The following is a 13,941-nucleotide window of genomic DNA, read 5'->3' as shown; positions in this document are numbered from 1 at the left end:
CCAGAATCGCTACGAGTTGCAGTTGCACGTTCCCGCAGACATAGCGATTTCACAGCAATTTCGACTGCGATTCTGGAATCGCAGCCGAGTTGCATGAAAAAATCGAAGTCTACGCTAGGCTTTAGATATGTGACCTAATCGTTAACAGAAAACTGCAAGTCGAAACAACGCCCAACACACAGGGCTCCCTCTGGATGTTTTAAAGTTTGAGCCAAGAGTTGAGCCACAAAAGTAATTCTTTAGCCACCAATGGAAAACTATAGCCACAGTTCACTTTATCCTACGTGCTGCTACGCAAGGCATAAACAGGTGATGGGTATGAGAAAAAAGGCGTACGAAAACATTTTATGACACGACACTGCAATTTGACGATTTCATTAGTCAATCGTAATTTTCTGAGCAGTAAAATCATTCGTCAATTGTATTCGCCATTAATATAGTAAAATCGCCACTGTCATTTATTGATCGCATTTTTCGAAGGTGGCGACCGCCAGCGGGTAGCCCTGAAAACGGGGTAATGCATACACGGAGCCTGGCCGTGCATTGTGACAGGAAATGAACGGTGAGCGGATAAATCAGAGCGATTTCGAACGTCTGCAATGGTGCCAAGCTGGCGACGGTCATTGATCCTTCCTATTTCCTGTAAATACTGACGGACGAGCCATTCGTTAACACGTAATATCTAGCGTCCTTTGTCCTCGAGGCTCATCCGCTAGGTGCCCCACGCGCAGAGACAGACACAAATAACAATTAGCTTGTTGTTATGCGAATGTGGAGCATGCGGGGACGAACAATTCACTGTTCATCTATTCATTAAAGGTGGCTCTGCTAAATTGACCACGGTCCACGTGAGGGCAGATGGTCACAGGGCAATAGCACATGACGAGAAAGTGAAAGTGACATTCCTTTTCGATTTCATCACGATTTTATTAATGAAGCTTATTTGTCTTTGTGTCTGAAGCGTACCAAGGCGGGTTGGCGATGACAGGCACATTTGATATTATGTTATTTACTTTGTGCAAAACAGAAAATCAATGATCTGCCTACACGGCTTACCACGAACCAACATCGAATTTCAAAATATAAGTGAAAATTCGATGATGGATGAACTAGAATGTAAATGAAAATTACCGTGTGATGCATTATTCACCAGAAGATTCTGCATGCAACTTCTATTTGCGTCTGTCTACTTTTATTCCGATCAGAGTTTACTGACTTGGAAGATTGGCAATATGATTATCACTCAGCGCTACATTGATCAATTCAATATACGGACTGACAGCATGAATCAACGAGTAGCCACTGCAAATAACAACTGTTCCCCCGAAGAATATTATAATTATAATTGAAATTATAATGAAAATTAATTCGGTCTAGATTGGGCGTGAATGTGGTGGTTAATTTTGTTCGGATTTGACGAAGAAACGTGTTGTCATTCTGTAAAATAACAGACGATGAGTCATTCAGATGAACGCCTCTGCCTCGGTGTTACTGGGGAGGGGGGGGCAAGGAGCTGTAACAACTGCTACAATTAAAATCCTATGGGTCCAGCGGTCAGTTTTCAATGTCGATTTAAAACATAAGTCCAACTATTTGATAGCAGAAAATTACTGGCTTCCAATGATAGTAGATGAGCTTTTGAGACTATATTCGATTTCAGGCAGTCGACGCGCGACTCGCTCGCGAAAAGCCCAACACCCACAACCGCAAACCATCCTTCCTGCACTGACCTCGTACTGTTTCACTTCCCAATACGCGAGGTCAAAATCAGAGAATAGCAGCGCCCTCTAACGGCGTACTTGCTAAACCTATTCGCCTTAGTTTCCATGGGAATACTTTAGCATGATTTGTTTGCTGGTGATTTTCCTACTTTGTCAGAGCTGCATCATCATCATCATACACGACAAGATAATGTTTGTCAGAGATGCTTACAATCATGTCGTTAGGTTGTCACGCTGTCCACGCTGCTGGTAGGCAATCATCTATCATCTCTGGATTAGTTGTAATAGCTACCCCCTTTTTTGAGTTCATAGCCCCGCTGAGCTTAAATCTCTGGGATCTTGATACTATGTTGTACCAGCTGCCAACTGGTTTCAGCGACAATCCACACAACTATGTATAATCCCACTCCAAGAAATCCCAGTACATGACACTGCTGTCAGCTTCATAGCAGACGACACCGCTGTCAGCTTCATAGCAGACGACACTGCTGTCAGCTTCATAGCAAACGACACGCTTTGTCACTTCCATCAGCAGACCGACACCCGCTGTCAGAACTTCATAGCAGAACCTGACACCTGGCTGTCAGCTTCATTAGGGCAAGCACGGACCTGGCTCGCTCAAGCTTTCATAGAATAGACGATACTGCTGTCAGCTCCTTCAAAGGCAACCCGACACCGACTGTCCCCAGCTTCATTAGCCACGACGACACCGCTGTCAGCCCTTCATAAGCAGACGATCACCCGCTGCTCTAAGCTTCCATAGCAACGACACCCCTCCACGCTCTCACCGCCCTCATACGCAACCCGACTACGCTCCCCCCGCTTCTCAGCCTTCATAGGGCAGACGACACCGGCTGTCAGCTTCATAGCATACCCGACACTAGGCTCCGTCAGCTTCATGCAATACGACACTGCCTGTCAGCTTCCCATAGCAGATGATCACCCGCTGTCAGCTATCATACGCCAGACGACCACCGCTTGTCAGCTTCATAGGCAGACGACACTGCTTGTCAAGCTTCATACAAAGACGATCACTGCTGTCAGCGTTCACCAGCATACGCACCACCACCGCTCGCCTGCTTCATAGCATACCGACACGCTCGGTCAGCTTCATAGGCAGAACGACCACCCGGCTGTCCGCTTTTCATAGGCATACGATCACCGCTGTCAGCGTTCATATGCATACAACACTGCTGTAGCGACCAATATTACCTTTAAAGTCATGTTCTAACTATATTCTATAAAATATATATCTTATTCAAAATAGATGCAGCCACGCGCGGGAACAAGCGACCGCAGATGCTGATGTCGTGACAACGCTGCTGTCAACTACCTATCAGATGATGATGCCATTTGGCCAATAACAGAAGCAGACCCCTGCCAGATCTGTTCCATAACTTCGTTGATCGTGTGCTGATACAGACCGCGAATGAAACACAGCCCCCGTAGCCGGACGAGGGGAAGTCGGCCCTTTATATCGCCCACCTTCATATGTTAATCTAAGCAGAATCAGTGTGAAGGTCAGACAGTGCATTGATACGAGGACTGACTGCGCCTTCAACTAGTGACTCATACAGGCTTACAGCCTACCTCTCACAGAGAGGTGGGGAAGGCGAGGGAGCAACCGCTAGCGCGCGCACACGGATGATTAAGCATCACGCTAAACCACAATAATTATACTTGCCACGGATCTATCCATCTACTCTGCATAGCCACGATCTTTTGTTCGCCGTCATCTGCCGGCGGAGGTCTGGATTCCACGTGGTCAGCGATTATGGTCCGAGCGTGCGGAGCAGGCAGGCGGGTAGGGAATACCCCCATACCCCGGCCTGCCGCACATCCACGGAAATTATACCGAATATAGAAAGAACTGCACGCCTCCTCCGCAACACGTCCGATTAAAAAAACCGACACATTTCACTGGACGCTATTTGTCAATTACACATCCTTCTGATTGATTTGATGAACTTTGCCGCTAATTTCCCAACGTGTTTAAATTTCACGACACAGTTTACAGCCAACTACATTGCTGACCTTTATTGTAGCATGTACAGTAGGAACATGGCAGGTGGACAAAGAAGAGGTTCGAGAATTGGCAATCATTAGATACATAAAACCATGGATGTCCCATTGCATTATATTTCATTTTTATATTTTTTAGCCTTATATGTTTATCTTATGATTTGCAGTACATTGTATTCATGGCGAAACTGCACGAGGTTCGCTAATCGTTGCTTCACGTCATTTCCAACGTTTCAACGATAACCTGTATTTTACGCAAACAAAAATAGCCGGGACCGATGAATTGGAACCCATTAGAAGACAATGCAACATATTGTTTCAGTGTATGTTATTTCTTTTGTCCCTGCGCTGTAAAACTGCTAATGCTCTAGCCTAGCTGCACTGACGTAGCCTACACACTGAAATGATTGTGATGTATCATTTACCAAAAGTGTATAATATAGACTATAATATAATATATATATATATATATAATATAGTGTATAATATAATCTATGTTATACACTCCTACCATTACTGTCCACAGCAATAATATCCCAGATGGGTTCAAGGTAGGACTTCGTCTGGCAAGTAACAGAGACATTGTGCTTAAAGCTCTAACGAGGTTCTTCGAATGTTTGAGAAAATTTAATAGTTGCTACACTATTTATTACTCACTTAACCAGTTGCAGAGTCTACATACTAAAAAAGAGTTAAACAAATTCAGTTTTGTAAATGTGCAGTACAAACGGTGATGGTAATTTCCGTGCTATAATGTCCACAGTATTACACTTACAGTAATCACGAGAAATAAAAGCTAGCATAGAAAATAAACAATGTGGTCAGCTCTTCTACCCCGGCTCACCGATTGGCTGGGCTAGACAAACTCGGCTCAGGTGAAAGTCACCCCCAAGGCCACAATAGAGGAACAATCAAAGGGAAAGTTAATGAAGAAGAAGAAGAGGTTAATCAAGCACACCGTCGGCAACCATTGTTCTGACACAGCCGATGTATTTCAAACGGTCCACGAACGCCCATAGTATCTCCCCCACCTTATACCGTACCACAGGTAAGGTACTACCTGGTACTACAGTTACTAAGTTACAAGTAAGGTACTACCTGGTACTTATAGTTACAGGTAAGCTACTACAGTTGTATCCATCGATACCGTCTACAGATCTGCACAACTCCCTTATATGCATCCACACTGCTCTGTTTATGGACTACAGGTATTCTACACAGGTACGAAGACAGTTGAAACTACGGCTACAGACGTTACCTTAAAGCTCGGCATCGCGACGATATCACCTAGTCCGAGTCTCCGGCTCTTGAACGAAGAGCGGGCGCGAAATTCACAAAATAAACGCGTGCGTGTGCTGCTGCACGCGCGAACTGCTCAACGCGCAAACCTACCCAATTTCACAACGACTTGCGCCTGTCAAAAAAAGCAACTGCGGAGGCCAAACAGGGCTGAAAAGTGTGTCAATTGGGGCTCGAGATGCTTCGCGGCGGCCCGGGCGAGTATTTATCATCCCCGCGGGATTAACCGCACGACAACCAGTTTTCAAAGCATCAGCCCAACATAACAGGTTTAACTGCGCTGCCGATCGCGCGAAGTGCAAGTCAGAAAGATCAGGGAGGGTGGGGAGTGGGAGAGGGGAGGGGGAGCCACATCATTGCCCTTATGACCGCTACCCCCCGACGGCACTAGGTCAAGCTTAAAGGCCGAATAATTAAAGGTTGAGGTTAAACAAGCAATGGTCAACGTCAAACAAGCAATGGTAAATATCACAATGCAATAGTTAAGGTCAAAGACTCAAACAAGCTGTAGTAATGGTCAAACAAGCAATGGTTAAGGTCAAACAAGCAACGGCCAAGGTCAAGCAAGCAATGGTAAATGCCACACAAGCAATGGTCAAGGTCAAACAAGCAATGGTAAAGATCAAACAAGCAAATGTCAATGTCAAACACGAAGCAAAGGTCACGCAAAGAAACAGTGACAATCACTGGACTATATAGACCAGTGAACTATTTATTACACACTTCTGCGGCTACTATAAAACATTTGCAGTCGATCATTCGACGATGTTGCCAGGTAGCTACTGTGGGAGTTCTGCTGTCCAGTCACACACACTTCATTTGCGAAGCCACTTGCTTTAAGGTCGTGTGTTGGGGCTTGTTGCCTTTACTTTAGCAACAGTTTCAGCAACCTTGGATAAACGCTGTTTGTGTAAATCCTATACAAACAGATTTAGATGCTGGCAGCCAGCTTTCAGCTAGTCATCAATTACTGTGCTACTTCGCTACTGGCCCCCCAACTTCCCTCACCTCATCTGTTACTGATGCAGCCATGTACGAGCGAAGCTCAATTTTTGTATCTTTTGATGTGGAAATACGTCAACACTACGCTTTGATTGATTGTTCATAATTTCAGCAAAGCTGTCAAGTTTAACGAAAACACTGGCCTGCCTCTTTGCGAGCAGTTACTTAGGCTGATGATGTTTCATAGCTTGTCTAATAACATGGTAGATGTTAACATGGTAACATGGAGATTTGAAAGGGTGCATCAAAGTATAGATACTTACAAATTCTTAACGATGCGTGTAAAGTAAATATTTTAAAACCCGCTTTCAACTTAATCGTTTTACAGTTTCAATAATTCTGGAGTACTTGTTTTTCTCGTGCCACGAGACATGGCAGTATTCGAAATATCATAATCTATAAGCAAATCCAATAAATCACAGAAATATTAGTCCAGGACAGGCAGTGTATGAAATAAACCGGTTTAAACCCACGTGCGTATCTATTCTTACAGGCTAAAAATGAATTTAAATTTGCAGGAATATGCCTCAGAATGCAAACACTGCATATTGTTTGCCCATATTGATTGGCGCACAGCCTAGCTGCTTGTGAATAAACAGTTTTACACTCATTTCTCGCTAGCTAAACCTCAAATAAAGGCAGTGGAAATTCACTCCTCCACTGAAAAAATATCCCGCGATTCTTAATGGAACGGTTTCCTACAGTCAACACTTTACACGCTGAAAGGAAGTTAAGTGATGCTCGCTGGCTCGTTTCCACAATAATGTGAAAACATTTATCACGACAATGAGACCACTTTTCGCAGCGAGTTTCTCACATGCACATCGAAATAAAATTTGCGTCGAGTCCAATATTGGTTAGCGTTGCTAAGACATGCTCATGGGAAATCAATACAGTCATAACGAGCTTTAAATCACCGTGAGGCATTCAACGCAGGTCAATAAGAAAGTGTTGCTTGATACTGCGAACAGGTGGCACCATCTAGCGACACAATAAGTTTACATTGCTCACGTGAAATGTGAAAGCAAGTTATAATTCACCTCTTTACAGCAACATTCGCGTACGGGTTCGCATTACAATGCATATTAAATAAAACACCGGTGTTTATTACAAATGATAAATATATGACCCCCGCAAGATAATTAATTTGAACCATGTGAAACGAACCGCACATCTCCTGTTTCTATGAACCCATCCCTCTCCTCTCATCCTTTCAACAGGCAATCCGTGCTGCGAATTCCAATCGTCAACATTCCCTTCCAGCTGGTCGGACTGCATGTGTACCGGCAGAGAGTGATACGCTCGTGTAGTATATATCGTTTAGGATACGTTAGTATACTATATCGTTTATGATACGCGTACTGCGAGCGAAGCCTAGACATAGTAGGCAAGTTTTACATAGTAGGTCTATAGTGCTCGCCGGTTTCCCCCCAATCGATGGCCGAACGAGATAAAATCACTCTGTAGCTGATAATACTGCCTGCTTACCGCCGACAAACAAACATGTATTTTCTAAATAATCGCTGCAGGGGGGTAGTAGCAGATGTCTGAACATCGTTCACAGTGCTAGCATGTTAAATCGTGGCCGCACACACACGCACGCACACACGCACGCACACGTACACGCACGCACTTATTCCTTTAGTAGCTAAGTAACTCTCCGATTCCGGGTAATTAATTAATTAAGTAAGTAAGAAACTTATTCCACTCTGATTCCAGGTATAGAGCCTCTTCATTAGCTGAAATTGTTGTCATGCGCGGGGGGGGAAACTTTTCGCTTCCACGCGAACACACACGCACACGTACACGCACGCGCACGCGCACGCGCACGCGCACGCACACGCACACGCACACGCACACGCACACACATTATATATACATACACATCAGGGGTGTCATAATATTATAGACTCGTCTATAAAGCGAAACGCATCGTGCAGCCGAGCAATGACCCGCACGATGGTAAAATTTCTGCGCAGTTAGACTGACCTTTACGAACGATACCCATGTGGATCATTCCATTACCACAAACTACGGCTGAGAGGGTCTATGTCCGCCAGGGTACTGTCGGAACGTACCCTGGTACTATCTAATATACCGGACCGTACCTCGCCTACTCCATTAACGAGTCTAGGGAATCGCCTACGCCTACTCCCTAACCCTAACACTAATCCTAACCCTAACCATATCAAATAGTGACCAGGGTACGTTCCGGTATACCGGACTGTACCCAGGGTACGTTTCGGCAGTACCCTGGGGGACATAGACCCTATGAGCCAAACTACGACCAATAAATCGTTACATTCGTGAACCGTGGATCTTCTCCTTACAAGCTCTTCCCTAAGTAAGGTTAATGCATCCTCCCTACCTTGCATATGTGTCGCTCATGATCGGTACATCTATAGTATCGGCGAGATTGCTTGACTTCTAGTCAATGTCACATCTGGTACTAGCAACGAGCCAAGGTTGTTCGAGGAGCCAGCTCTGTGTGCTCTGTGTATATAAGTATATATAATGTGCGTGTTTACGCTATCACGGTGCCTGCTCGCCGATAATCTAGGGCTTACGTAGTCTCTACTTGCTTGATGAGCATTTCACTGCTTCGCTTGCCCGGAGTCTCTCTGCTGGCCAGCAGGCTTCATTATGCCGATACTAACGCCACCTGGAGGCGCGGAAACTCACTGTTATCACAACATATACGCAACAGATGTTAGCGTTGCTCGCTTGCGGACTTGCGAAGTCCATTATGGGGTGTGACGTGAGTACGTTACGTAGTGGGCACGCCCGCGATTACGATATGATATCGGCGTGGATATGCGGCCTGCATTTGCTCTCGCGTGTGTGCTTTTGATGCGAATTCCCTCTAACAGCGCGGGCTTACACAAATATTTGCCTTCCGAATGCGTTTTGTGAAAACCATTCGCGAATGTGAAATTGCATCGAAACTAAAGCGTGTTCGAAATCCCCGTAAAGATGAGTTGCAAGAACCGCAAATAACCTAACCACTAACTCGCCAACCAAGTCGCTTCACAAAACCAGATGTCATGGGTCCGTCTCATTTTTTCTGCCACGAGGGAGGTGTTTATTTTTAAACATGCAGAAGCTTTTATGATGTATCGAATGAGTCGTTTATGCCAAATTTAATATAGTGTAAATATATTTTCCCAGATACATTGATTATTTCTTCATGAAAAGCCCAAATTTGACCTCTGTTTTCTAAGATGCAAACCCTACATAGAGAATGTCGATACTCGCGTATGCACGCACGCTCGCTCGCACGCACGCACGCACGCACGCACGCACGCACGCACGCACGCACGCACACACACACGCACGCACGCACACATGTACGGGTGAAGGCACCACCCCATACGCACCACGCACCAGCCAACCCACGCGTGGTCACACACAAACACAATCCCGCAATACACAGGCACAATATACAAACACGCACACAATGCAAATATGCAATATACAAATATACAATATATGCTATACAGTAAGCACCCGCATAAAAGAACCCGTAATTTTCTGTTTCAGGCTGAAGTGGTTCTTATATAATTATATGATACATAGTGAGAAATCAACCTGAAGAGGTTCTTAAATAGGTTCTTAATTTTGGGGAGGATATTGTGTACGTTATCTAGGTAAAATTGGCTCTAATTAGTGAATAATTGACACTAATTAATTAAGCAACTGCATAATATTAGAAATTATGTCTGTTTAAATTTATTTGAGTTAATTTATTTATCACCTTTAATTTACTTATCATATTAAACACAATGAAAGGTCAAATGCTGTGAAAATTGATTTGACTAATAGTAGACAGTACAGACAATAATTCATTGTCAGCATAACTGCATTACAGTAACATAACACAGCTTAATTTTCGGTATTTTTTTCATATAAGAACCTGCTTAATTTATCAGGCTGAAGTGGTTCTTATATATATACTAGGTGCTTTATTGGTCCAATTTCAGCCTGGAGGTTCTTAATCCCCAGTTTCTTTTATGCGGGTGTTTACTGTATACAATATAAATGCAATATACAAATATGCTCACAGTGCGTGAGCTTAATCTATATGACATTATAGAATTACATTTCCTCGGAAATACTATACTAATACTATATTAACTGCTATAGTGATACAAGCCTAGACAGTAGTTCTTGTGTAATCTGTGCAGGGCAGAACAGTTCGTTATAGAAACCCGAATATCTCTCTCCACCTGAATCAACTCTCGGGCTTCACCAATTTCCTGTACACGAAGCCATCATACAACCACCCACGCACACGCGCACACGCACAACCAACCACCCACACACACACACACACGCACACGCACACGCACACGCACACGCACACGCACACGCACACGCACACGCACACACACACACATACACATGCACGCACGACTGTGTTGTGTGCGTGGCGTGCCGTCGTGGCCGTGCGTGCGTGCATTGCGGGCGGCGGGCGTGGCGTCGCGGCGGAATGTGCGTGCGTGCGGTGTGTGTATGGTGTGTGTAGTGTGTGCGTGCGTGCGCTGGCGTGCGTGGCGTGCGTGCCGATGCGTGCCGTGGCGTGCCGTTGCGAGCGTGGTGCGTAGCGTGCGCGCGCGCGTGTTTGTGTGTGTGTGTGTAGTGCGCGCGTTTGGCCGTGTGTGCGTGGCGTGTGGCGTGTATTGTGCTGCTGCCCTTCCCCGTGCGCATGAGACTGACAGTTGCTTATAACTGGCACCCCTTAACGTCTATAGAGAAGGCTATGGGAGCCGGCCGCGACCGGCAGGAGAAAAAAAAATACGCACGCGTCACTTATCGGCAAGTGTAAGAAGCGCTCTTCGTCGTATAAATAAAAAAAGATATGGATCGTGTGAACAGGGTAAGGACGATACTCCTGCGCGCGGGCGTGGTTTGCTGTTGTTTTGTTGTAACTGCGGGCTTGTAATAGCTTCGGCGCCGGCGCTGCAGTATCATACGCTGACAGTCTGTATCGGGCTTTTATTGCTACTTTCAATTCATGCTGGGGTGCGCGCATGGCTTGCGAATGATGGCGACCATCAATACTGCTAATGCGACTCCGGTTCTTTTAGTCCGACTCATGTTGAGCACCCCTCCCTTTTCGTTAGTGGCTTCATAAGAAACCAATTTGCGTAGGCTGGTTCGACTCCTAAACCTTAGTCCGCGTGTGTTTTTTTTTACTGGGAAAATATTTTTCTTTCGCATCACCGCAAGGCCTGCGTATGTAGCAGGAAAAAAGAAACGGGAAGTCGGGTCGATTGAGAAGTGAGGTGAAGGTCGGGTTGTCCTCCGGCCGCAGTACAGCATGACCAGCATTCGTCTGATGCGATTGCCTCATCCTCGCCGCATACCGCTCACTCTGCACAGACGCAGTCTGGGATGCTAGCCAGCCTGCCCCCGCATCCCTCACTTCTCACAGACACCAGTCTGGGATGCTACAGCCTGCCCCGCATCCCTCACTCTCACAGACGAAGCAGTCCTGGGATGCTGGCCAGCGCTGCCGCCGCATCCCTGCACGTCTCACAGCCCAGTCTGGATGCTACCGAGCCTGCCCGCATTCACTCCTCTCACAGACCACGGCCTGAGGATGCTAACAGCCTGCCCCGAGTCCCTTCAGCTCACAGACGGCAGTCTGGGAATGCTACTAGCCTGCCCCGCATCCTATCTCACAGACCAACGCTGGGAATGTACCCAGCTTGCCCCCATCCCTCACGCTTAGCATGACAGTCTGGGATGGCTACAGCCTGCCCGCATCCTCACTCTCACAGACCAGTCTGGGATGCTGCAAGCCTGCCCCGCATCCCTCACTCTCAGCAGACCAGCCTGGGATGGACAGCCTGCCCCGATCCCTACACTCTCACAGACGGCAGCCCTTGGATGGTACCCCAACCTGCCCCCGCATCCCTCACGTCTCACAGACAGTCTGGATGCTGCCAGCTGCCACGCGCATCACTCACATCTCGACAGACCAGCGCTGGGATGCTACAGCCTGCCTCATCCTGAACGCTTCACAGACCAGTCTGGGATGCTAGCCAGCCTGCCCGACGCATCCCTCACGTCTGCAGCAGACCCGTCCTGGGACATGGTACCCACAGCTTGCCCGCATCCCTGCACAGCCTCCAACAGACCAGTCTGGGATGCTGCCAGCCTGCTCGATCCCTCACTCTCAAGAACCAGTTCGGGATGCTACCAGCTTGCACCGCCGCATCGCTCATCTGCTACAGACAGGCAGTCTGGGATGCTACTAGCCTGCCCCGCATTCCTCACTCTCACAGACGGCAGTCTGGAGATGCTACAGCCTGCCGCCGCATCCCTCACGCTCACAGAGCCAGTCTGGGATGCTAACCCAGCGCTGCCCCGCATCCCTCACGCTCACTAGACCACGACTGGGATGCTACAAGCTTGCCCGCATCCCATCTACTCTACAGCGACCAGTCGTGGATGGCCTACCAGCCTGCCGCCGCAATCCCTCATCTCACAGACAGACAGTCTGGGATGCTACGCGAGCCTGCCCCGCAATCCTCACTGCTCACAGACCAGTCTGGGAGTGGTTACGCAGCCTGCCCGCATCCCTCATCTCACAGACCAGTCTGGGATGCTAACAGCCTGCCCGCGCTCCACCCTCACGCTCACAGACCAGCCCTGGATGCTGGCAGCCTACCCGCGCATCCCTTCACTCTCACCTCACAGACCAGTCTGGATGCTACCAGCCTGCCCCGCATCGCCTCCATCTCACTAGACCAGTTGCTGGATGCTAGCCAAGCCTTTGCCCGCGCATCCCTGCACTCCTCACAGACAGTCTGGGATGGTACAGCTGCCCCGCATCCTCACGCTCAACAGACCAGCCTGGGATGCTACAAGCCTGCCCCGGCATCCCCACATCTCACAGACGTTGCAGCTCTGGATGGTACACAGCCTGCCTCGCATCCCTCACTCTCACGCGCGCAGACACAGTCTGGGATGCTGCAGGCCTGCGCCGCACCCTCACGATCCCAGACGCAGTCTTGGGATAGCTAGCCAAGCCTGCGTCCGCGCATGCCCTCTCGCTCACAAGACGGCAGACTGGGATGCTACAGCCTGGCCCGCAACCCTCACTCTCACAGACGGCAGTCCTGGGATGCTGCCAGCCTGCGCCCGCATCCTCAGCTCACAAGACCAGTCTGGATGCTACCAGGCGCTGCCCCCGCATCCTCCTCAGCTCTCACAGGACTCAGTCTGGGATGCTACCAGCCTGCCCGCATCCCTCACGCTCACAGACCAGTCTGGGAGGACTGTCCAGCCTGCGCGCCGCTACCCGCTACACAATCCTCACAGACGAGTCTGGGATGCACCGAGCTGCCCGCGCATTCCCTCACGTCTCACAGACCAGTCTGGATGGTACGCCATGCCTGCCGCGCATCCGCTCACTCTCGACAGACCCAGTCTGGGATGGTACCCCACCTGCCCCGCATCCTGCACTTCTCACAGAGCAGTCTGGGATGCTACCAGCCTGCCGGCATCCCTCACGCGTCAGCAGAGCGCAGTCTGGGATGCTATCCAGCGCTGCCCACGCATGCCCTCAAGCTCTCACAGACGCAGTCTAGGGTATGCTAACCAGCTGCCCCGATCCCTGCACTCTCAAGACGCAGTCTGGGATGGCTACCAGCCTGCGCCCGGCATCCCCTACACGCTCACGAAGACCAGTCTGGGATGGCTACCGAGCCTGCCACGATCGCGCTCACCTCAACAGACCAGTCTGGGATGCTGACAGGCTGGCCCGCATGCTCACTCTCCCAGACAGTACTGGGATGGGGCTACGGCAGCCTGCCCCGCGCACTCCCTCAACGCTCACAGACACAGCAGTCTGGGATGCTACAGCAGCTGCCCCGCATCCATCAAGCTC

The 13,941-nt window shown here is 48.4% G+C and overlaps 1 protein-coding gene and 1 long non-coding RNA gene across 2 annotated transcripts in view; both read right to left on the bottom strand.

Annotated features, from left to right (window-relative positions):
- LOC106806365 overlaps window positions 1–5,087 on the bottom strand; it is a 138,178-nt gene extending 133,091 nt beyond the window's left edge. Inside the window, exon 1 of the mRNA XM_014808278.1 lies at window positions 5,002–5,087. Coding sequence (XP_014663764.1) covers window positions 5,002–5,016 — 15 coding nt within the window. The 5' untranslated portion in view covers window positions 5,017–5,087. The remainder of the gene's footprint in view (window positions 1–5,001) is intronic.
- A 3,331-nt stretch (window positions 5,088–8,418) lies between these two features.
- LOC106806366 overlaps window positions 8,419–13,941 on the bottom strand; it is a 44,979-nt gene continuing 39,456 nt past the window's right edge. The window contains exon 3 of the long non-coding RNA XR_001393536.1: window positions 8,419–8,537. This is a non-coding gene — a long non-coding RNA (uncharacterized LOC106806366). The remainder of the gene's footprint in view (window positions 8,538–13,941) is intronic.

Source organism: Priapulus caudatus, unplaced genomic scaffold, assembly GCF_000485595.1.
Source record: "Priapulus caudatus unplaced genomic scaffold, Priapulus_caudatus-5.0.1 Scaffold156, whole genome shotgun sequence".
Taxonomy (NCBI): domain Eukaryota; kingdom Metazoa; phylum Priapulida; class Priapulimorpha; order Priapulimorphida; family Priapulidae; genus Priapulus; species Priapulus caudatus.
The sequence above is the reverse complement of the archived record's forward strand: the minus strand, read 5'-3'. Positions and strand labels throughout refer to the sequence as shown.